The sequence below is a fragment of the Salmo salar genome, chromosome ssa13 (assembly GCF_905237065.1).
Source record: "Salmo salar chromosome ssa13, Ssal_v3.1, whole genome shotgun sequence".
Taxonomy (NCBI): domain Eukaryota; kingdom Metazoa; phylum Chordata; class Actinopteri; order Salmoniformes; family Salmonidae; genus Salmo; species Salmo salar.
In genome coordinates, this window is record NC_059454.1 from 110,641,851 (window position 1) to 110,667,150 (window position 25,300).

Genomic DNA, 25,300 nt, shown 5'->3' on the forward strand with positions numbered 1-25,300 from the left:
GATAGTAACATGTGGTTAATATGATCCCCAGTCCTATTGATAGTAACATCAGTCCTATTGATAGTAACATGTGGTTAATATGATCCCCAGTTCTATTGATAGTAACATCAGTCCTATTGATAGTAACATGATGTGGTTAATTTGATCCCCAGTTCTATTGATAATAACATGATGTGGTTAATTTGATCCCCAGTCCTATTGATAATAACATGATGTGGTTAATTTGATCCCCAGTCCTACAACGATTACATGAGAGAGTTCCACCAAACCATTGGGCAGCCAACTCCTTGGCAAGGAATGGTATGTTAAAAATGATTTATAATGTAGATGTTGCATGTTCTAGAATCTACAGCAGATGCTAAATGTTCTAGAATCGGTCCTTGCCCCCCCCCCCTTTGGAATCAGCTGTGTTGTGCGGAGGGGGGGGGGGGACTAGAACCGATAGGAACGTAGACTGAATAATCTGCTTTCTACTATTTAGCGAGAGGCAGGACCTGTTTCTATAGAAGAAGCCTAGTTGTATTGTTATCTTAGCTAACTCATATGTTATCCAGATGCCCAGATATTTCTAAGCAGGGACACTATTAATATGGACACCATTCCAAAATACATGTGCTTAAATCATCAGAATTTGTTTTATGCCGTCTAGAGAAAAATATAAACACAATATGTAAAGTGTTGGTTTCATGAGCTGAAATGGAAGAACCCAGAATTTATCCATACACGCAAAAAGCTTATTTCTCTCAGATTCTGTGTACAAATTTGTTTATATCCCTGTTAGTGAGCATTTCTCCTTTGCCAAGATAATCCATCCACCTGACAGGTGTGGCATATCAAGAAACTGATTAAACAGCATGATCATTACACACCTGCACCTTGTGCTGGGAACAATAAAAGGCCACTCTAAAGTTTACACTGAAGTCTCAAGTTTTGAGGGCGTGTACAACTGTCATGCTAACTGCAGGAATGTCCACCAGTGCTGTTTTGCCAGAGAATTGAATGTTCATTTCTCTACCATAAGCCGCTTCCAACGTCGTTTTAGAGAATTTGTCAGTAAGTCCAACCGGCCTCACAAACACAGACCAGGTGTAACCACGCCAGCCCAGGATCTCCACATCCGGCTTCTTCACCTGCGGGATCTTCTGAGACCAGCCACCTGGACAGCTGATGAAACTTTCTACTCAAACTGTCAGAAACCGTCTCAGGGAAGCTCATCTGCGTGTTCGTCGTCCTCACCAGGGTCTTGACCTGACTGCAGTTCGGCGTCTTGACTGACTTCAGTGGGCAAAATACTCACCTTCGATGGCCACTGGCACGTTGGAGAAGTGTGCTCTTCACGGATGAATCCCGGTTTCAACTGTACCGGGGAGATGTCAGACAGCGTGTATGGTGTCGTGTGGGCGAGCGGTTTGCTGACGTCAACGTTGTGAACAGAGTGCCCCATGGTGGGGTTATGGTATGGGGCAGGCATAAGCTATTGACAATGAACACGCATTTTATCGATGGCATTTCGAATGCACAGAGATACCGTGACGAGATCCTGAGGCCCATTGTCCTTGCTATTCATTCGCCACCATCACTACTTGTTTCAACATGATAATGCACGGCCCCATGTCGCAAGAATCTGAACACCATTCCTGGAAGCTGAAAATGTCCCAGTTCCATGGCCCACATAGTCACCAGACATGTCACCCGTTGAGCATGTTTGGGATGCTCTGGATCGAGGCGTACGACAGCGCCAATTCGCTCAGCTGTTGAAGAGGAGTGGAACAACATTCCACAGGCCACATTCAACAGCCTGATCAACTCTGTGCGAATGACACAAATAGTGGTCACACCAGATACTGACTGGTTTTCTGATCCACGCCCCTACTTTTTTTTTTAAGGTATCTGTGACCAACAGATACATATCTGTATTCCATGTGAAATCCATAGATTAGGGCCTAATGAATTTATTTCAATTGGCTGATTTCCTTATATGAACTGTATCTCAGTAAAATCTTAGAAATTGTTGCATGTTGCGTTTTATATTTCTGTTCAGTGTGCTTAATTTTACCTGCGTTCAATACAAATTTCAGGTCAGTTAAATGTTTCTGTAATACAATGAAGGCAGACTGTAGTTCAGATAGAGCCTGGTCAACCGTGGGGACAATAGCATACACAGCAGTATCATCAGCATACAAGTGCAGGTAAAACAAATGTTTTAGACAAGTCGATATCGTTAATGTAAAAAGTACAGGACCCAGAATCGACCCCTGCAGGGACACCTGTCGTAATATCCAGGAAACCTGTCCTAATGGTTAGGTTCTAGGTAATCTTGTATCTATTCCAATTCAAGCCAACCCCCATGGTATTTTCTAATGGGTTACCTGTTGGCATGTTTATATTAGAGACGCCGTCTGATCTGAAAATCACCCGTGGGCTTGGACTGATTCATTTAAATGCCAAAGTTTGACTTAAAATATGGATTTTTATAGCAAGTCTCCTCAAACCAATGCAGACATTCTGGTTACAACTGAATCTTGGCTAAAGAAGTCTATGCCGGACTCTGTGTTTCTGACTCATGTTTTTAGATCTGATAGTTGGCAGAAGGGGAGGGTTGCCATATACATTCAGGAAGTATTCAGACCTCTTCCACTTTCTGTTTCGTTACAGCCTTTACTCTAAAATGTATCATACCACCCTGCATCCCACTTGCTTCTGAAGCTAAGCAGGGTTGGTCCTGGTCAGTCCCTGGATGGGAGACCAGACGCTGCTGGAAGTGGTGTTGGTTGGCCAGTAGGAGGCACTCTTTCCTCTGGTCTAATAAAATGCCCCAGGGCAGTGATTGGGGACATTGCCCTGTGTAGGATTCTATCTTTCAGATGGGATGTTAAACGGGTGTCCTGACTCTCTGTGAGGTCACTAAAGATCCCATGTCACTTATCGTAAGAGTAGGGGTGTTAACCCTGGTGTCCTGGCTAAATTCCCAGTCTGTCCCTCATACCATCCCCAGTTTACAATGGGCTCATTCATCCCCCTCCTCTCCCCTGTAATTATTCCCCAGGTCGTTGCTGTAAATGAGAATGTGTTCTCAGTCAACTTTAAAAATAATAAATAAATTATCGTTCTCCCTCTGCCTTCATTATGTGCTTTCAGTAACTATGCTCAATCTGAAGGACTGATGGTGTGCGATCTTCATCTAGAATGGTTGATGCCAGTATCTGATGGACTGAAAGATATTTGTACTGAACTAAATCAAACTCTGCTGAGAACTAAACCAACTCGCCCCAGCTTTTCACCCTTGAAAAATCGACTATTTAGATATTATTCTAAACAAATGCCCCTCGTAAGTTTACAGCCAATGGGGGTATTTGCCAATGAGTTCAGTAACCGTTGTCCCGTTTCCTGTATAAAAGATGTTAAACCTGCCTAAATCTCACTTGCGCGTTATTACAACGACATTGTAGGAATTTTAATGAGCCACATTTTATTTTATTTTGTCTGAGCTGGGGTGGTTGTGTCGACTATCACTGACTCAGATCAGGCCCTTAATTGTTTTATTTCCCTGTTTTTAACTATGTTGCAGATAAACATGCACCATACAAAAGGCTAAAGGTAAAAGACTGAGCTAATCCTCGGTTTACGCATGAATTGCCTGAGAAATTACAGGAAAGAAATGCATCTTGGGCTAAGACTAGACAGACTGATTCTACATCTGATTGGCTGTCTTTCGGACATTTTGAGAAATAGATGTCTATCCCTGATTTTTTTTTTTTTTTTTTTTAAACAATATCAACATATTCCTTGAATTGTATATCAGAGAGTGGTGGTAATCCAGCCAACTTCTGGAAAGTGGTCAAATATTTGACTGCCTCTGGTCCCATACCAGACAAAATTGACATTTTTGTGGTGCTTTTAATAACCATTTTTGCTTCAGCAGGCCACCTGTTTGAAATGATAGTCTCTGAATATCTCATTCCACTAGAGGGAGTGGTCACCTCAGAACAGATTGAATAATGCACTAACCGACTAACAGATTTTATTTTCACTTCAACCACTTGATGTCTATGATGTACTAAGTGCTTTGGCACAGATTGATGTTAATTAAACCATAGGAGCTGATTCACTTGATTCACTTCTACCTGCAGTATAAAACCATAGGAGCTGATTCATTTGACTCCTAACTGCAGTATAAAACCGTAGAAGGAGTCAAATGAATCAGCTCCTATGGTTTTATACTGCAGTTAGGAGTCAAATGAATCCGCTCCTAACTGCAGTGTAAAACCATAGGAGCTGATTCACTTCTAACTGCAGTACAGATTGATGTTAATTAAACCAGCTGATTCACTTGATTCCTTCTCACTGCAGCTCTCTGCTTCCACTTACTGCACAACCACTGAGCTATATTTTTGTTTTACTTGACAATTGTTTCTGGTGATATCCTTAAGATATGTCTTTCCCCAAATAAAGGAGGAGATCCTTCTGACTTTGTTAATTTGGACGGTAGTTATCTTGCCTTTTCAAAGTTTTAGAATCTCTGGCCAACTGTTAGCTAAGAATGTCTTTGTTTTTTTTAACTTCCTCTATTCGTAATGTGCACCAATCCGGTTTTAGACTTGAACATAGCAGTGTTTCAGATCAGTGTCTGTACTGTATAAACCTGTCAGCAATGGGCGTGGCTGAAATGGCCCAATATTTTTGAAGGGGTGTCCACATACTGCTGTGTGTGTGTGTGTGTGTGTGTGTGTGTGTGTGTGTAGTGTTGATACATATCTATCTAGTTTCATATATCTACATCTCTATGGTTTGATAAATCAAAAGAGAAAAATGCAGCTAAACGAAAGACCTGATTGGTCGAAACAGGTCGCCGTATGCGACCTTCTGTAATATAATAGGCTGATCTGCTCCTACCTTTTTTTTTATATATATATATTTTTTTGGTGAATAGTTTATCTGCATCACACTGGCCACTTTTAATTGTATAAATCTAATAAGATTGTGCCTTTTCATCTCTAGGCACAGTACCCTGGGATGGAGCAACCTCCTCATCACCCGTTCTACCAGCACCATCCTCCTCCTCCTCCCCAGTCACACCCACCCTATGCTGGGCAACACCCTGTACCACACGAAGCCCGCTTCAGAGAGAAGAGACTTGTCCGCTCCTTTAGCTCCAGCCTGGTGAAGCTTATTTCTGTCTGCTCTGATGTGATTACTTGTTTTAAAGAGGAAATTCATTAACACTTGGAGGGCAGTGGAAGTTGATTTTAAATTTTTTTTAAACGCAAAAAAAAATTACAAATGTACACTTAAGGGCTGAATTATTATTATTATTATTTTAATTTTTTTATCAATAAAGAAGCGTTTTTATCAACTTCCACTGAGTTGCTGGATATCTTCGTCACTTCAGTTTGCTCCTCATGCACCTCTTGTTTGGAGCGAGATGGTGTTCCCTTACCTTACTAGTGACCACTTGTTTTACCATACGACGAAACTGTGAAAAATGTTTCATTTAGTTACAATACAGGTGTTATAAGTTGTTTTGCTCCACTTGAGCTCATACTTGATAGGTGTCCGGTGCCCAGCCTACCCAACAGAAGGACTGTGCATTACCCATTCACATATCAAATGTTCACTTAAATGTGTTAATGTCCAGAGAGAGTATAACTAGTGAGCACCACCATCTCTCTCTCTCCCTCTGCAGCACGACTATGACATGCGAGTGGATGACTTCCTGAGACGGACCCAGGCTGTGACCAGTCGCCGCAGCCGCCCACGGGAACGAGACAGGCAGAGGGAGCGAGAACGGCCCAGAGACGCCCGACGGGACCGAGATCGCGGACGCGACCGGGAGAGAGACAGGATCAGGGAAAGGGAGAAGGAGAAAGAGAGGGGCCGTTACAGGAGATAATCAGGGACTAAATCAAACTGCAAGTCCTGCGTTAGTTTCTTTTTACAGAGTTATCTTTTTTAAGTGATTTGTGTAATTATTATTTTTGTTTTACATTATGTTGCCAAGTCATCCGCTCATGTGTATCATGAATGCAGTGTAACTGAACGAAGGCAATAACAGGAGAAGTGGTTTGGAGCGTCAAAACTATTCCAGATGTGATGTTACTTTTATTTTTGTTTCTTCCTTAGACCCAGACGGACAGTAATGACTTTAAATGTTTTTAAATGCCGTATTGTCTTTTATGTTGTTCATAATTGTACATGGTTCATAATTAAGATATTGCTACTTAAAGGGGTATAATTGAGTTGTACTGAATCTGTTGTAGCCAAGTCCCTTTTTAACTGGTCTTTTAGTTTGAAGCCATTTTAGTTTTTTTCTAGTGTTTGACTGGTCCAGAAGCAAAAAAAAACAATATTGTCTGTCTAGATCGTTATTTTCTGAAGTTTAAATCCAGACTCTAATCAGTGCTGTAAGGCGATGAGAGATGTTTGCTCAGGGGGAGAGGAAAAAGGTATAATGTTTTGTACAACAAAAATACTGTGTATTTTACTACTGTCGAAAGTTGCTAAGTAAAAGACTGGTCTGGATTGATTCACTTTTATAGAAACTGTTTTTTACTCAGAACTGAGTATATTTTTAAGGCATTCAAACCTTTTATGAAACCAGTCATAACACCTTTGCGTGTTGAAGTATAATAAAAAGCTATACATCACGTTGACCATCGGTGGTAATCAGTGATTGGTACATACTGATAGGAGGGCGATGTGTCGAAGCCATCGAACCTCCATCTTGGCTCTCTCTCCCCCCCCATCATTGTAAAACTATGTATTTTGTTTTTTGGCACATTTTTATTTTTATTACAGACACCTGTAAGAGTGTAAAGTGACCCTGTGCAGAAAGCCTAGCGGTTAAGCACGTTGGGCCAATAACCGAAAGGTTGCTGGTTCGATTCCTCGACCGGACAAGGTGTGAAAAAATCTGCCGCTCTGCCCTTGAACAAGGCAGTTAACCCTCAACAACTACTGCTCCCCTGGTACCGATGACGTAGATTAAGGCAGCCCCCCCCAAAAACCCCCCTGATTTACAGGGGTTGGGTTAAATGCGGAAGACATTTCAATTGAACACGTTGTTGTGCAGATGACGAGGTTTCCCCCTTTCTCTCTGTGTGACTGGGCGACGTTTTTACGGTGCTGCTGGTGGCGACGTCATTACGCTGAGTCAACCTTTTTTAAAGCGGCTTTATTAACGTTTGGGTGTTAATGGTGGGTCAGAGTAAACGTCTGCGGTCTCTGCTCGGCGGCGGCGGCGGCGTCTCTGCTCGGCGGCGGTGTGAGAGGGAAATGCCCGTGTGGTTCGCGGTTCACCAGATCTTTTTTCCCCCTGCGGTTTGGTTGAAGATCTGCGCACTCAGCGCCGTGGTTCAGCAGCAGATGATGCCCTGTCAGTCACCGACTCGCCATCACTCACCGCCGGCATCAAATGGACTCACACTAGCCACAAGTTCTGACTCAGATCAATTATGAAAACGCAAATACAGCGATGAGTTTCTCTCTCTCTCTCTTTCATACAAACTGAGAAATAACGAGGAGCGCCAGGAAGTGCTTAACTTTTAGTAATGGAAGTGCATAACTTTTAGTAACGGAAGTGCATAACTTTTAGTAACGGAAGTGCATAACCTTTAGTAACGGAAGTGCGTAACTTTTAGTAACGGAAGTGCGTAACTTTTAGTAACGGAAGTGCGTAACTTTTAGTAACGGAAGTGCATAACCTTTTAGTAACGGAAGTGCATAACCTTTTAGTAACGGAAGTGCATAACCTTTAGTAACGAGTCTCAAAACAGAACAAATTAATAAAACGACAAGTCCTGACAAAATGTCCACAGTATGATGGTAAACCCAAGGAGTTCTTTCAGAACTGGGCAGAATGATTCAGGAAACGGGCTTCCACTGTGAAAAATAAGTCAGCTAGCAAGGCATTGTCACTTTATAACAGGTGATGATAAGCAGAAATAAGGCAGTACTATCTCTCATAATAGTATATGCAAACAATCCCCTGGTCTTATAAATCGCACAGCTAATGGCTAACATTAGCCACAGCAAGCTAGCTAGTTACTGATGGTGCAACCCTAGGTAACAGTACAGATGACAAATGGTCAGGCCTACTGTACATCTTACTGTAGAAATGATCAGGCCTACTGTACATCTTACTGTAGAAATGATCAGGCCTACTGTACATCTTACTGTAGAAATGATCAGCAACCCTTACAGATATGTAAGAGTGTTTTTAATGGGGGAATGTAAACATTAATATATATATTTATATGAATATTTAATTTCATTGTTATTTGTGTTTGTTTAGGCATAAGGGCAATGAAATGTACCGATATTTACAAATAGTTTCATATTTTCCTAAGCTTGGGTCCCAGGAAAACACAGCATTTATAATTTGTGTCCCAGGCTGAAAAAGTTTAAGAACCCCTGTTTTTAAAGTATATATTTTTCTAGAGATTACTAATGTTACTGTCCCCAACACACACAACAACAAAAAATGCCTGTAATTTTGTCCTTGAAACATTTCATAGAAATACTGTAGAATTTCCTCACATTCCTTTATAGCTGAGTTTGTTGTTTAGCGACCAAAACCGACTCGGGCACAACTATGGGCCACAACAGACAGGTTGGATTAGATTGTTGACAACATTGTAGGCCTAAACAATATTTAGTCTCCGAAATGTTTATTGAAAACATAAATACATTTGCACAGTGAGCACATGTCTCTCAAATACATCGTTAACACGTCTTGTTTTGACTGTATTATCAAGAACAAGATTTAGTTTTAAATGATCAAAATTATCAAGTTTTATCTAAAAAAAAATAAAAATGTAAAAGAGCCACCTATGATTCCCCACATGACAGCTCTTGTCATTGTTGTTAGCGATCTGGTCGTTCAGCGTCATAAAGCACGGCTTCCGGCAACGCTGTCAGCCAACCCGTCTGTGGAGGATTGCTCCTATTGGGGAGTGTCAATATGGCCAACCGGTGTCCTCCAATACATAACGTCAGAAATCCAGGGTTTATACATTGACTATACAAAACATTAGGAACACCTTCCTAATATTGAGTCCCCCCCCCTCTCCTTTGCCACACAGAACAGCCTCAATTCATCGGAATCATGAAGCGTTCCACAGGGATGCTGGCCCATGTTGACTCCAATGATTCCCACAGTTGTGTCCAGTTGGCTGGATGTCCTTTGGGTGATGGACCATTCTTGACACACACGGGAAACTGTTGAGTGTTGGAAAACCCAGCAAAGTTGCAGTTCACCTACTACCATACCCTGTTCGAAGGCACTTAAATATTTTATCTTGCCCATTCACCCTCTGAATGGCACACCATACACAATCCATGTCTCCATTGTCTCAAGGCTTAAAAATCCTTCTTTAACCTGTCTCCTCCCCTTCATCTACACTGATTTGAAGTAGAAGGTCCTCAAGAACACAGTGGCCTCCATCATTCTTAAATGGAAGAAGTTAGGAACCACCAAGACTCTTCCTAGAGCTGGCTGCCCGGCCAAATTGAGCAATTGGGGGAGAAGGGCATTGGTCAGGGAGGTGACCGAGATGGGAGAACCTTCCAGAAGGACAACCACCTCTGCAGCACTCCACCAATCAGGCCTTTATGGTAGAGTGGCCAGATGGAAGCCACTCCTCAGTAAAAGGCACATCACAGCCCGCTTGGAGTTTGCCAAACAGCACCTAAAGACTCTCAGACAATGAGACACAAGATTCTGGTCTGATGAAACCAAGACTGAACTATTTGGCTTGAATGCCAAGCGTCACGTCTGGAGGAAACCTACGAATCCCTACGGTGAAGCATGGCGGTGGCAGCATCATGCGGCAGGTACTGGGAGACTAGTCAGGATTGAGGGAAAGATGAATGGACCAAAGTACAGAGTTCCTTGATGAAAACCTGCTCCAGAGCGCTCAGGACCTCAGACTGAGGTGAAGTTTCACCTTCCAACAGGACAACGACCCTAAGCACGCAGCCAAGACAACACAGGAGTGGCTTCGGGGCAAGTCACTGAATGTCCTTGAGTTGCCCAGCCAGAACCCGGACTTGAACCCGATCAAACATCTCTGGAGAGATCTGAAAAAGACTGTGCAGCGATGCTCCCCATCCAACCTGAAAGCTTGAGAGGATCTCCAGAGAAGAAACTCCCCAAATACATTTGTGCCAAGCTTGTAGCGTCATACCCAAGAAGAGTCGGGGCTGTAATCGCTCCCAAAGGTGTTTCAACAAAGTACTGATTAAAGGGTCTGAATACTTATGTAAATGTAATATAATTTTTTCATATATGTACATTTGCACACCAAAAAAATACAGTTTTTACTTTGTCATTATGTGGTATTGTGATGTCATTATGGGGTATTGTGATGTCATTATGGGGTATTGTGATGTCATTATGGGGTATTGTGATGTCATTATGGGGTATTGTGTAGATTGATGAAGGGGAAAAAACGATTTAATCAATTATAGAATAAGGTTGTAACGTAACAATTTGTGGTCTGAATACTTTCCAAATGCACTGTATGTACAAAAGTATGTGAATACCCCTTCAAATTAGTGGATTCGGCTATTTATGATCACACCTGTTGCTGACAGGTATAACATCGAGCATACAGCCATGCAATCTCCATAGACAAACACGGGCAGTAGAATGGCCTGACTGAAGAGCTCAGTGCGTTTCAACGTGGCACCGTCATAGGATGCCACCTTTCCAACAAGTCAGTTGGTCAAATTTCTGCCACATCTTTATAGATATTCATACGCGCAACGTGACTGCAAGACACAGGTCTTAATATCTGACTGAAATACGGGAGAAATCGACTTATCTTTTGTGGTATTTGAATATGTTTATAAAATGCGGGACATGATTGTTTGGTTGCGGGACTGTCCCGTACAATCTGGGAAATGTGGTCACTCTAGGTTAGATAGCGGTGTAATTACTCTCTTCCCCTTCTTTTTTGTGTGAATAAATGTGCAGTACACTTTCCAAACTGCGACAGGCAGCAATACCCAACATAACGTCTAGTCTGCACGAAAGCAACACGAAGAAGAACTTGTGACGAGAGTGAAATGGCTGCGCCCATGGAGACTGGGCGACACTTTGGTCAATGGATAGGCATTTTATTCTTTTTGGGGGGGTTCATACCCTCTGCCACGGCGCTTATCGAGGGACTTTATTGTGGCACGGAGATTTGTTACGATGTACTCGGAGTACCGAGAGAAGCGGTGAAATCCGACATAGGTCGTGCATACAGACAGCTGGCCAGAAAGTATCACCCAGATAGATTTTCAAGTCTTGCTGGCGAGACACGTGAAAGTGCTCATCAAAAATTTTTGCTCATTGCAACTGCGTATGAAACTCTGAAGGTAAGTGGAGGAACCAGACAGATAGACCTCCATTTCGTCAGCCGTCAACTTATGTTGTATTGCCAATGTGCCACTTTTCTCTAACCTCTGAATCAAAGGCCCGCAGTCAATTTGAACGGTTTTGGTTTATAATATACCAATACTGTCAATGACTATTTACTGCGTAGATCTGAAGAGACTCACAGTAAAGTGATCAGTATCATCATCCCTTTTCACGTAGCTACAGTAGTAGTATCCTGAGAAAGGTAGAGCAGGTATGTCTGTCCTGCTTCTTAAAGTGGGGGGTGCTGATCAGGACCCCCCCATGGCCATATTCTCTTGTTTGTTGTAATCTAAAAGGCAAAACTGATCCTCAGTAAGCACTCCTACTCTGAGATGCTTGATATATACATACAGATGTAAATCATTCTGATAAGGGGCAGGTAGCCTAGTGGTTAGAGGGGGAGGCAGGTAGTCTAGTGGTTATCCCCGAGCTGACAAGGTAAAAATCAGTCGTTCTGCACCTGAACAAGGCAGTTAACCCACTGTTCCCTGGTAGGCCGTCATTGTAAATGAGAATTTGTTCTTAACTGACTTGCCTAGTTAAATAAAGGTTATATATATATATATATTTTTTTTTAATAATCTTCTTGTAACTTGTGTTGTTACTAGGCCTGTTATCTAGTGGTCGTAATCGTTTGTCATATGAAGGTGAAGATAAGACCCATTTCCTCCTGTGTATCAGGATGAAGACTCCCGTAGAGATTATGACTACATGCTGGACAACCCTGAAGAGTACTACAGCCACTACTACACCTACTACAGGAGACGACTGGCACCTAAAGTGGACGTACGGATTGTCATTCTGGTGACCGTGGTTGCTATATCAATCTTTCAGGTACAGTCGTATCTTCACGTATTCTCAAAGTCACTTGGCTAAATGAAATATTTATTTCAATAGAAACTGTTTCCACACTAAAACCAAAGAGTCCCATGTGGCAACCTTTTTCATGTCTATAGGGCTCTGGTCAAAAGAAGGGCACTGAATAGGGAATAGGTTGCCATTTGGGAAACATTCTAACCGTTTTCCTCCTTCAGTACTACAGTTGGTGGGCCAGCTACGCTGAAGCCATCGCCTACCTATCAACGGTCCCCCGGTACCGTATCCAGGCCACAGAGATAGCCAAGCAGCTGGGTCTCCTGAACAAGACAAAAGAGAAGGGCAAGAACCGACGGTCCAAAGAGGAGATCCGGGAACAGGAAGAAGAGATCATCCGTGACATCATCAAGAACAAGATTGACATTAAGGGAGGTTACCAGAAACCTAAAATCTTGGACATCCTACTCTGTAAGATTGTCCTGTTCCCTTACTTCCTGTGTGCCTATGTGGTCTGGTACTGTAAGTGGACCTACCGGTTCACCATCTGCAGAGAGGAATACGGAGACCAGGAGAAGCTGTACATCATCAGGAAGAACATGAAGATGTCTCAGTCTCAGTTTGACAGTCTGGAGGAGGAGCAGAGAGACACCTTACTGGAGAGGCAACTCTGGATCAAATACAACTATGAGGTCTGTAGTGGTAGTAGTGGTAGTAGTGGTGGTAGTAGTGGTAGTAGTAGTAGTAGTAGTAGTAGTAGTAGTAGTAGTGGTGGTGGTAGTGGTAGTAGTAGTAGTGGTAGTAGTGGTGGTGGTGGGGGGGCAGAGAGACACCTTACTGGAGAGGCAACTCTGGATCAAAGACAACTAGAGGTCTGTGGTGGTAGTAGTGGTGGTAGTGGTGGTAGTAGTAGTGGTGGTAGTAGTAGTAGTAGTGGTAGTAGTAGTAGTAGTAGTAGTAGTAGTAGTAGTAGTAGTGGTAGTGGTGGTAGTAGTAGTGGTGGTAGTAGTAGTGGTGGTAGTAGTAGTAGTAGTAGTAGTGGTAGTAGTAGTAGTAGTGGGGGGGGGGGCAGAAGAAGTTGTTGTAGTATTATAGTAGCTAGTAGTAGTAGTATCACTGGTATAGTTGTAGTAGTAACGCTGTAGTAGTAGTATAGGTGTAGTAGCTAGTAACAGTAGTAGTATAGTTGTAGTAGTATTAGGATATTTGTAGTAGTAGTATAGTTGTAGTAGAGGGATATTTGTAGTAGTATAGTTGTAGTAGTATTAGGATATTTGTAGTAGTATAGTAGTAGAATAGTTGTAGTAGAGGGATATTTGTAGTAGTATAGTTTTCGTTGTAATAGTATAGTTGTAGTAGCTGTAGCAGTATAGTTGTAGTAGGGGGATATTTGTAGTAGTATAGTTGTAATAGTATAGTTGTAGTAGTCGTAGCACTATAGTTGTAGTAGAGGGATATTTGTAGTAGTATAGTTGTAATAGTATAGTTGTAGTAGTTGTAGCAGTATAGTTGTAGTAGAGGGATATTTGTAGTAGTATAGTTGTAATAGTATAGTTGTAGTAGTTGTTGCAGTAGAGGGATATTTATAGTAGTATAGTTGTAGTTGTAATAGTATAGTTGTAGTAATTGTAGCAGTGTGAAGCTTTGCACCATGTATTACGATGTAGATTACAACATATAGATGTTTTGCCAACTCCGTGTTTGGCAAGGGGGGGGGGGGACAGAAACAGACTGACAATAATGGGAAATGCTTACAGATTTAAAAACCCCCAAATGATTTCTGAATGTGTTTCTATAGTTCTATTGTTTACTGTTGTTGTACAGGTGTACAAGGAGGAGGAGGAGGAAGAGATGAAGACGAAGATGGCCCTGGACCCCAGGTGGAAGAGGTATCGACGGTGGATGAAGAATGAAGGACCCGGGCGACTCACTTTTATTGACGATTGACAACATGCCTATCAATAATCACACCTGACTTGTGCCTGTTATACAGTCACACTGTTTGTATACCTGTGTATTTGTGAATAAATCCACTGATGATGTTTATACAGACGATTTAACAATAATGTCTGTTTGTTTGGAACAGTAACATTATTTTCAGAGATATTCTATCGGGGCAGAGATCTTTATATAATGATGAGATGCTCATGTCTCAGCCCTAACAACAGGAGTCGTTGTCCCGGCAGGCAATCATCTTTGGTCTGCTTAAGCCCATAGAAATGCATTGATCTTATTTTGGACAGAGTTTGGCGAGAGATAACCCTCTTGTTCAACCTCTTTCCTCTCGGATTGGGGACATTTTAAGGTGAACGGTATTATAATAGCTTTTAATAAGGTATACGGAAGCCTTTTGCGGCGTACTCACTGCTGATATAAGTGCTGCCTTTCATAAAATGGTCTTTCAGCGTTCTACCTGTAAGAAAGTGTATCCGAAACCTGCTCTTAGTATGAAGCCTACAGTACCAAATGTCGTTTGGGACACAACCCAAGGTTGTGTAGTCCGTAGTAGCTGCTCGTCTGTCTCTGATCTGAACTGTCGTCCCATCAGACCCAGATTAGGTTCTGGTCTCCGTTGGTCCATGAACCATTGGGGGCCTCCTGAGTGGTGGAGCGGTCTAAGGCACTGCATCACAGTGCTAGAGGGCGTCACTACAGACCCTGGTTCAATCCTGGGCTGTATCACAACCGGCCGTGATCGGGAGTCCCATAGGGCGGCGCACAATTGACCCCAGTGTCGTCCTGGTTAGGGTTTGGCCGGGTGTAGGTCTTCATTGTAAATAAGAATTTGTTCTTAACTGACTTGCCTAGTTAAATAAAGGTACAGTTCTCATCTGGGTCGGGCAAACCTCCCCGTAATGTATCTGAATGACATATGTCTTTGTATGCATTTTCTTACATGGGAAGGCTGTTTTGAATCACCATTGAAAGTACCGGTACACCAAATTATACAAAGTATTCATAACCCCCCAACCCTCCTTAAATATTAAAAATTATATATTTTAACTTTCTGGATATTTTTTTCATATACAGTTGAAGTCGGAAGTTTACATACACCTTAGCCAAATACATTTTAACTCCGTTTTTCACAATTCCTGACATTTTAATCCTAGTAAAAATTCCCTGTTTTAGGTCAGTTAGGATCACTGCTTTATTTTAAGAATGTGAAATGTCAGAATAATAGTAGAGAGAATGATTTATTTCAGCTTTTACTTCTTTCATCACATTCCCAGTGGGTCAGAAGTTTACATTCACTCAGTTAGTATTTGGTAGCATTGCCTTTAAATGTTTTAACTTGGGTCAAACGTTTCGGGTAGCCTTCATCAAGCTTCCCACAATAAGTTGGGTGAATTTTGGCCCATTCCTACTGACAGAGCTGGTGTAACTAAGTCAGGTTTGTAGGCCTCTGTGCTCGCACACAATTTTCAGTTTTGCCCACAAAGTTTTCTATAGGATTGAGGTCAGGGCTTTGTGATGGCCACTCCAATACCTTGACTTGGTTGTCCTTAAGCCATTTTGCCACAACTTTGGAAGTGTGCTTGGGGTCATTGTTCATTTGGAAGACCCATTTGCGACCAAGCTTAAACTTCCTGACTGATGTCTTGAGATGTTGCTTCAATATATCCACATAATTTTCCTGCCTCATGAAGCCATCTATCTTGTGAAGTGCACCAGTCCCTCCTGCAGCAAAGCACCCGCACAACATGATGCTGCCACCCCCGTGCTTCACGGTTGGGATGGTTTTCTTCAGTTTGCAAGCCTCCCCCTTTTTCCTCCAAACATAACGATGGTCATTATGGCCAAACAGTTCTATTTTTGTTTCATCAGACCAGAGGACATTTCTCCAAAAAGTACGATCTTTATCCCCATGTGCAGTTGCAAACCGTAGTCTGGCTTTTTTATGGCAGTTTTGGAGCAGTGGCTTCTTCCTTGCTGAGCGGCCTTTCAGGTTATGTCGATAAAGGACTTGTTTTATTATGGCTATAGATACTTTTGTACCTGTTTCCTCCAGCATCTTCACCATGTCCTTTGCTGTTGTTCTGGGATTGATTTGCACTTTTCGCACCAAAGTACGTTCATCTCTAGGAGACGGAACGCATCTCCTTCCTGAGCGATATGATGGCTGCGTGGTCCCATGGTGTTTATACTTGCGTATTATTGTTTGTACAGATGAACGTGGTACCTTCAGGCATTTGGAAATTGCTCCCAAGGATGAACCAGACTTGTGGAGGTCTACAATCTTTTTTCTGAGGTCTTGGCTGATTTCTTTTGATTTTCCCATGATGTCAAGCAAAGAGGCACTGAGTTTGAAGGTAGGCCTTGAAATACATCCACAGGTATAGTTTGTTAACAAGAAATTTGTGAAGTGGTTGAAAAACGAGTTTTAAGTACTCCAACCTAAGTGTATGTAAACTTCCGACTTCAACTGTACCTGTCAGATGCAAAACATAAAGATGCCAATGCAAATGTGGTGCCAACACTGCAGCTGCGGGCCTCTGAGAGCCTGATTTTATTTTTGGGTCTGGAGATCCAGCAGCCCCGGAGCTCAGCTCTCTACGTGGTCCTCCCCAGAGGCGTCATAGCCATAGGGAGCATGGGCACAAGGGCAAATGCCCCCTCAGATTTGATCTGTTAAAGTTCGAATTTGGGCACAAAAAAAATTAAAATAACTGTCCAACTCCACCCTTTTCTCTATGTTCTAACAATTTTTTTTTTGGGTGGTTCGTCAACATGTCATTCTGGTCATGCACACCGCAACCGACCTAGCTAGTTTGTTAGCTAAGCTAGCCAGTAACTCCTCCAGTAGTATGTGTTGACGTTATTTCACAGGATTTGTTTTGAACGGAAGCTGTAGAGATCAGTAAGAAAGGGCACTTCTTTGGCCAAGTATCTTATTGTTTTTAAGCATTAAATGACCTGGTATGATGGTGCATTGATCAGCTATACAGTTTAAAGACGTTTTGTTGTTGTTGCATTTTTTAACAAATTCCATTCAAGGGTAAAAAAAAAATAAGTAAAGGAATGCATGTCTTATTCAGTTAATTTAGTTATTGCTCGCTTTTCTAAAGTCTACCAACCTATTAAAGACATGCCAGCTAAGATTGTTAGACAAGCTAGCTATTCTAAATTGATTTATAGCCTGAAATGGCTTTTTGGTAACTAGTTATGAGGATGGGAGTTTGGGAACCTATCTGGGCTTGCTAGCCAACTTCATACAATTGCTAGGTGTCTAGAAATAAATACATGTTTTTTTTTTTTTTTTAATTCCAAGGAAAACGAGCACGATGCTTCTACCCCCTCAGATGTCTGAGTTGCATGACGCCCCTGGTCCTCCCCATCTGAGGATGTGGCTTCCTGCTTCAAAAGTTTGGGAAGTGAATTTTTTTTCTTCTTCTTCTTCTTCTTCTTTTTACCAGTCCAGAAAGCGCCGTTTCCCGTCAATATTTCTAATAGTTTCTCAAACAATTTAACAACAACAAAAAACACGAATTAAAGAAAGAAATCATCAGCATGACGTCTAATTCCAACGTGTCCAACATGCGTCGACTCGTAGAACAGCTGAAACTCGAAGCCAGTTTGGAACGGATTAAGGTAAAATAAAAGAACATCTTCTTAAAGAAAGACGGGCAGAAAAGCTTTTCCGTAGGATAGATTTAGGGTGTATTTAGCGCATGTCATTTCAAACGGTGATTGTAAACGTGTGGGTGATGATGGCATTCCAGTTAGTTAGTCTACGGTATCTGTTTCACACAGCTCTTCTGTGGTCCACTGTGATGTGACTGATGCTGTGAAAAAAAAGGCGTTGAAAGTCGTCGACCAAAATTGTCCTTGATGTTTCCTAAATAGAAAGTGATTTACCATGGCATGGCATTATATCATTCATTAATTCATTGTCTGCAGTTTCATTAATTATAGGAAATTATTGCTTGATGATATTAAACGGGTCACTGCAGGTAAAAAAAATGACAATAGAGTTATGATTTGGTGTCCTATCGATCTTAAACCAGAAACTATCAGGAAATAACGCTGATCGTATTTTTTACCCCCCACTTTTTACAGTGTTAGTTTCATCAGCTGTTGTACACATATGATAGAAAACATGATTGGAACATCATTTTTTACTTCACAGACCCTATTAAGCATTTAAACACTAATTGTTCCCCCAGGTGTCTCAGGCAGCGGCAGAGCTCCAGCAGTACTGCCATCAGAATGCAGCTAAAGATGCTCTGCTGGTTGGAGTTCCCACAGGCTCCAACCCCTTCAGAGAACCACGATCCTGTAACTTGTTCTAAGGTACTAAACTCTTGTCTATGTTACATCTCATTATGGCAGGGCTATTCCCTATATAGTGCACTACTTTAGACCAGAGCCCTATGGAACCCTATTCCCTATATAGTGCACTACTTTAGGCCAGAGCCCTATAGAACCCTATTCCCTATATAGTGCACTACTTTAGACCAGAGCCCTATGGAACCCTATTCCCTATATAGTGCACTACTTTACACCAGAGATCCTATGGAACCCTATTCCCTATATAGTGCACTACTTTACACCAGAGATCCTATGGAACCCTATTCCCTATATAGTGCACTACTTTTGACCAGAGCCCTATGGAACCCTATTCCCTATATAGTGCACTACTTTAGACCAGAGCCCTATGGAACCCTATTCCCTATATAGTGCACTACTTTTGACCAGAGCCCTATGGAACCCTATTCCCTATATAGTGCACTACTTTAGGCCAGAGCCCTATGGAACCCTATTCCCTATATAGTGCACTACTTTTGACCAGAGCCCTATGGAACCCTATTCCCTATATAGTGCACTACTTTAGGCCAGAGCCCTATGGAACCCTATTCCCTATATAGTGCACTACTTTAGACCAGAGCCCAATGGAACCCTATTCCCTATATATAGTGCACTACTTTAGGACAGGGCCTAGGCTGGGGGACCTATGCAGGGGCCTGTGGGTTCTTCAGAGAGGGGGAATACAACTAAATATTATGAAGTACCTTCTGTCTTGGTCCTTGTTTTTGATGACCAATGAACCCCTTAACCCAAGAGCAACTTCTCATCTACAAAGGGCTATAGCGCTTTCTATCCTCCTTTAAAATATATATATGTGTGTGTATATATATATATATATATATATATATATATATATATATATATATATATTTTATATATGTATGTTATTTGTGTTTTTTTGCAGGACAGGACACAAAAGCGCTGGAATCACACAGAGGAAAACTTATGTTGGAATCCAAAAACGATGGAAAAGTGATCAGATTGCATTAATTTGAGAGATAGATATATTTTCTCTTGTGCCACGTGGCTTTGTCATGTTTCTTTAATAATATATATCATATGAAGTTATAATATGTTTGTATATGGAGCTCCTTTTTTATATTTGTTTCTTGGATGTTAGTATTTTTAGTCCCAAAGTTATAATTTCTTCATTTATTTTTTTTTTTACGAGTTTGGTAACATTTGAAAGGAACTTGATCTTATACAGGAGCTGTGAATTAGGTCGAACGCTGCTGTAGTTACGTTGTTACGTTGTTCTTTAGTAATTGCTTTTGTTTTTTTGCATCGCATCATCTTAAACTGAAGAGATGTTTTAAGTCGGGGTCGGGCTCGACACTGCCTCGGAATCGTAAAACTCCTTCCTTTCCTGTTGTTGAGACGTCGACGCTTAATGGAAACCGCTTATAGTCAGTGACAGGAAGCTAGGTCTTCCTGTTTTAAACTCGCCAAAGATACTTATAATTCACATGGAATTCCAGTTATTTTCAGTTACTTTCAGTTAATTCACAACATAAAATATGTTGTGCTGAGACGGGACAACAGCCAAGGACTTGAACTTGATCGGTTTCTTTTAACGTCATGGAAAAGCTGTAACTGATACCAAGGAAAGCACTTTCCACCCATGGACGGATGTTTCTGCCACCATCCACTGTCAACAGAGCCCCTGACCGCAGGAAGTTACTGTGACTTCCCTTTCCCTTTAACTTAGAACGTGTCCTAAATGGCACCTTATGGCCCATAGGGCTCTGGTCAAAAGTAGTGTACTATATATAGGGAATAGGGTTCCATAGGGCTCTGGTCAAAAGTAGTGTACTATATATAGGGAATAGGGTTCCATAGGGCTCTGGTCAAAAGTAGTGTACTATATATAGGGAATAGGGTTCAATAGGGCTCTGGTCAAAAGTAGTGTACTATATATAGGGAATAGGGTTCCATAGGGCTCTGGTCTAAAGTAGTGCACTATATATAGGGAATAGGGTTCCATAGGATCTCTGGTCTAAAGTAGTGCACTATATATAGGGAATAGGGTTCCATAGGATCTCTGGTCTAAAGTAGTGCACTATATATAGGGAATAGGGATCCATTTGGGACATAGCGTTATTTTTGCCATATCCTGTTTGATACAAGAGCGGCAGTCGTGTGTCCAGGGACCAAAGTTCTCTTTCGCAAGGACGCCTAACATGCCCACAAACGTTACAAACACACTCATTATTGCCATCGCTTCTTCCTGTCTCCGAGTGGAAAAACTTAAATCAGGCTTCTAATTGGCATATAGCCATTGTTGTGTGAATCCCAGATTCCCTCATTAATGATTGTTATTAGTGGTTTTCCCAGTAGAGGGTAATGTCATTTCAACATGTCTGCTGATGCAGGTTAGCCTATTTCTTCTTACCAGCCTGGTTACACCACAACAGAAAACGCTGACTTACAGTACTTCTGGTTTTTCGGGGAGCAAATAAAACTTTATTTGTCACATACGCCCGAATACAACAAGTGTAGACTTTACAGTGAAATGCTTATTTACAAGCCCTTTAACCAACAGTGCAATTCAAGAGTTAAGAAAATATTTACCAAGTAGACTAAAATAAAAAGTACTAATAAAAAGTAACGCAATAAGAATAACGATAACGAGGCTATAAACAGGGGGCTCCGGTACCAAGTCAATGTGCAGGGGTACCGGTTAGAGGTAATCTGTACATGTAGGTGGGGGTGAAGTGACTATGCATACATGATAAACAGAGAGTAGCAGCAGTGTAAAAAAGGGAGGGGGGGGGTCATTGTAAATTGTCCGGTGGCGATTTGATTAATTGTTCAGCAGTCTTATGTCTTGGGGAGATAGAAGCTGTTGAGGAGCCTTTTGGTCCTAGACTTGGCGCTCCGGTACCGCTTGCCGCGCGGTAGCAGAGAAAACTATGACTTGGGGGACTGAAGTCTCTGACAATTTTATGGGCTTTCCTCTGACACCGCCTGGTATAGAGGTCCTGGATTGCAGGAAGCTTGGCCCCAGTGATGTACTGCGTCGTACGCACTACCCTCTGTAGCGCCTTACGGTCGGAGGCCGAGCAGTTGCCATACCAGGCGGTGATGCAACTGGTCAGGGTGCTCTCGATGTTGCAGCTGTAGAACCTTTTGAGGATCTCAGGACCCATGCCAAATATTTTCAGTCTCCTGAAGGGGAAAAGGTTTTGTCGTGCCCTCTTCACGACTGTCTTGGTATGTTTGGACCATGATAGTTTGTTGGTGATGTGGACACCAAGGAACTTGAAGCTCTCAACCTGCTCCACTACAGCCCCATCGATGAGAATGGGGACCTGTTCGACCCGCCTTTTCCTGTAGTCCACGATCAGCTCTTTTGTCTTGCTCACATTGAGTGAGAGGTTGTTGTCCTGGCACCACACTGCCAGTTCTCTGACCTCCTCCCATAGGTCAAGGCCATTCATAAACATCCTCCATCGGGTTCAGTTTTAAGTGGAATTTCTCCATGTATTTAAAGGATGTTATTTTTTATTTTTTTTCATATACAGGCTCCTCCTTCAAAACAATATACCTTTTTTTTTTCTTCTTACCAGGCTAGTTATCGATGGAAAATTCTGCAACCCTTTCAATTCACCACAAGATGGACACCTTTAGTATCATAAAACACTTCCTACCCCTAAAGGCACTAGGTTACAACTGTATGTATTGTAGCTGTTCCATCATATAGTTGTATATTAATATGTCCATCCTGGTGAGGAACAGACATTACTGTAAAACAGACATTACTGTAAAACAGACATTAGTGGATGAGATTAAACCAGATGAAGACAGGACATTATTTTACAAGAGGACAAAGTCTTGAGTGTTGCTAGATGTACAACAGTCAGATATTCTAGAGGTTGTTTTAAGTGCACCAGAAAGGCAAATGTTTAGTGAACAATCCAACGTGCTGCATAGATTAATTTTGGTTGATTGTTACCTGTCTGTTTGGTATCGTTCAAATATTTACATTTTTTACATTTTAGTCATTTAGCAGACGCTCTTATCCAGAGCGACTTACAGTAGTGAATGCATACATTTCATACAATTTCATACATTTGTTTTCCTGTGCTGGCCCCCCCGTGGGAATCGAACCCACAACCCTGGCGTTGCAAACACCATGCTCTACCAACTGTGCACTGTTGAATTTTTAAATATGATGTCTAAACTCAATAATAAACATGTTTTAGTATCACATGTGGCCTGTTTGTGTGTAAATTAATAAAATAATGTTTAACCAAAACGTGTTTGATTAACTATTTATGTGAAATGATCTGAAATGATTTCTATTGATGGTATACAGACCTATTTTGGTAACGCCCAGTTAAAATGTACTGAATGAGTAAACGCCCCACCAGCCACTATGGCCACATCTCATAATAGTCTGTGTGACTAATGTGAACTCACCTGTTGCTCCAATGGATATGTGTCATCATGGGACCTGGATATGTGTCCTCGTGATGTCATGTGACCTGGATACGTGTGCTCATGATGTCATGTGACCTGGATATGTGTCCTCATGATGTCACTTGACCTGAGCTCCTCCTCTGGCAGTTTCCACCGATACTTATTATGGCAACATCTACTACACGCCGAGTATTGCCTCATTCTCACGGACAATGGACAATCTCTCTGAAGTCATACAACATGCACGACGAAGCAATTGTTTGTGTGTTTGTGTGTGTGTGTGTGAAAGAGAGTAAGAGAGAGAGAGAAGGGGAGTGTTTGTGTGTGAGTGTTTTGGAAACTCCCAACGGCTCCAAGAATCCAAAAAGTACATTCCCAATTACAAGTCATGCATACCATGAATACAAGGAGGTTTGGTTAAGAGTTGAATTAAATGATTTGTTCATGAAGATAACATGAAACTTGACAACAAACACAAAATTTCATTTTTCTTCTTGTTCTCCTAAATCAAACTTAACAGCTTCTAAACAACTTAAAATGTAAGCTAGTCCTTCTCTGAGGCACTCCTTTCTCCAACAAAGGCCTACAATTATGCTAAAGAACCGTTGATGATATTACAATAAACTATCATTCTAAAGAACAGGGGCGGATTAGCAATCTGGCATTTCGGGAAAATGCAGATGGGCTGGTCCATTTTTAGCCCAGTTGACCTTTTTAAGAATGTGAAATGTCAGAATAATAGTAGAGAGAATGATTTATTTCAGTTTTTATTTCTTTCATCACATTCCCAGTGGGTCAGAAGTTTACATACACTCAATTAGTATTTGGTAGCATTGCCTTTAAATTGTTTAACTTGGGTCAAACGTTTCGGGTAGCCTTCCACAAGCTTCCCACAATAAGTTGGGTGAATTTTGGCCCATTCCTCCTGACAGAGCTGGTTTAACTGACTCAGGTTTGTAGGCCTCCTTGCTCGCAACACACTTTTTCAGTTTTGCCCACAAATTTTCTATGGGATTGAGGTCAGGGCTTTGTGATGGCCACTCCAATACCTTGACTTGGTTGTCCTTAAGGCATTTTGCCACAACTTTGGAAGTATGCTTGGGGGTCATTGCTAAATTGTAATTATTTTGCCACTATGGCCTATTTATTGCCAACCTCCCTGTCACGGGTTGTCGAAAGGAGCGGACCAAAGTGCAGCGTGATTCTCGTTCCACATAATTCTTTATTAAACTGTGAAACTCTGCAATACATACAAAATAAACCTGAATAAACAAAACAACAAACCGTGAAACATACACAACTCAAAATGTATTTCCCACAAACCCAGGTGGGACAAACACCAACTTAAATATGACCTCCAATTAGAGACAACGATGACCAGCTGCCTCTAATTGGAGATCATCCCAAACAAAGCCCAACATAGAAATACAAAACTAGAACAACCCAACATAGAAATACAAAACTAGAACATAACAACATAGAAAAAACTAAACTAGAAAACCCCCCTGTCACGCCCTGACCTACTCTACCATAGAAAATAACAGCTTACTATGGTCAGGACGTGACACTCCCTTATCTTACCTCATTTGCGCACACTGTATATAGACTTTTTTCTCTATTGTGTTATTGACTGTATGTTTGTTTATTCCATGTGTAACTCTGTGTTGTTGTTTGTGTCACACTGCTTTGCTTTATATTGGCCAGGTCGCAGTTGTAAATGAGAACTTGTTCTCAACTAGCCTACCTGGTTAAATAAAGGTGAAATAAAAAATTTATAAAAAATTGTCCATTTGGAAGACCCATTTGCGACCAAGCTTAAACTTCCTGATTGATGTCTTGAGATGTTGCTTCAATATATCCACATAATTTTCCTGCCTCATGAAGCCATCTATTTTGTGAAGTGCACCAGTCCCTCCTGCAGCAAAGCACCCGCACAACATGATACTTCCACCCCCGTGCTTCATGGTTGGGATGGTGTTCTTCGGCTTGCAAGCCTCCCCCTTTTTCCTCCAAACATAACGATGGTCATTATGGCCAAACAGTTCTATTTTTGTTTCCTCAAACCAGAGGACATTTCTCCAAAAAGTATGATCTTTGTTCCCATGTGCAGTTGCAAACCGTAGTCTGGCTTTTTTATGGTGGTTTTTGGAGCAGTGGCTTCTTCCTTGCTGAGCGACCTTTCAGGTTATGTCGATAAAGGACTCGTCCCAATGCTCAATGCACTGTCCCGATACTCAACTCCCTGTCCCAATGCTCAACTAACCCTGTCCCGATACTCAACTCGCCCTGTCCCAATGCTCAACTTCCTGTCCCGATACTCAACCACCCCTGTCCCGATGCTCAACTCCCTGT

The 25,300-nt window shown here is 41.8% G+C and overlaps 3 protein-coding genes across 9 annotated transcripts in view; all 3 read left to right on the forward strand.

The window, feature by feature from the left end:
• The window catches only part of LOC106568568 (YTH domain-containing protein 1), a 39,328-nt gene extending 32,678 nt beyond the window's left edge, over nt 1–6,650 (forward strand). For 4 of the 6 annotated variants that reach the window (XM_014139013.2, XM_014139014.2, XM_014139010.2 and 1 more), the window contains exons 13-15: nt 235–300; nt 4,999–5,187; nt 5,684–6,650. In XM_014139013.2, the coding sequence (XP_013994488.1) occupies nt 235–300; nt 4,999–5,187; nt 5,684–5,890 (462 nt within the window). In that variant the 3' untranslated portion in view covers nt 5,891–6,650. The remainder of the gene's footprint in view (nt 1–234; nt 301–4,998; nt 5,188–5,683) is intronic. The other 2 variants (XM_014139015.2, XM_014139012.2) reach the window with 1 other exon arrangement.
• A 4,391-nt stretch (nt 6,651–11,041) lies between these two features.
• dnajc25 (DnaJ (Hsp40) homolog, subfamily C, member 25) lies at nt 11,042–14,267 on the forward strand. Its single transcript, NM_001141337.1, is given in 4 exon segments — nt 11,042–11,364; nt 12,089–12,241; nt 12,442–12,912; nt 14,045–14,267. Coding segments are annotated over 4 exon segments (1,044 nt in total). The 5' UTR covers nt 11,042–11,067; the 3' UTR covers nt 14,168–14,267.
• A 3,262-nt stretch (nt 14,268–17,529) lies between these two features.
• On the forward strand, nt 17,530–22,736 carry gng10 (guanine nucleotide binding protein (G protein), gamma 10). 2 transcript variants are annotated; one of them, XM_014139017.2, is made up of 3 exons: nt 17,530–17,809; nt 18,385–18,511; nt 22,096–22,736. In XM_014139017.2, the coding sequence occupies exons 1-2, from the start codon at nt 17,729–17,731 to the stop codon at nt 18,508–18,510; spliced, it is 207 nt and encodes a 68-aa protein (XP_013994492.1). In that variant the 5' UTR covers nt 17,530–17,728; the 3' UTR covers nt 18,511; nt 22,096–22,736. The 2 variants fall into 2 exon arrangements, with proteins under 2 accessions (XP_013994492.1, XP_013994491.1); XM_014139016.2 differs by lacking the exon at nt 22,096–22,736 and adding an exon at nt 19,431–21,141.
• Nucleotides 22,737–25,300: the final 2,564 nt, after the last annotated feature.

What these genes read in the sequence shown, in the direction of transcription:
- gng10 (XM_014139017.2), top strand. Translation starts at nt 17,729, where the DNA reads ATGACGTCTAATTCCAACGTGTCCAACATGCGTCGACTCGTAGAACAG. An exon ending in CCAGTTTGGAACGGATTAAG is followed by an intron (nt 17,810 to 18,384) that starts GTAAAATAAAAG and finishes TTGTTCCCCCAG; the next exon opens with GTGTCTCAGGCAGCGGCAGA.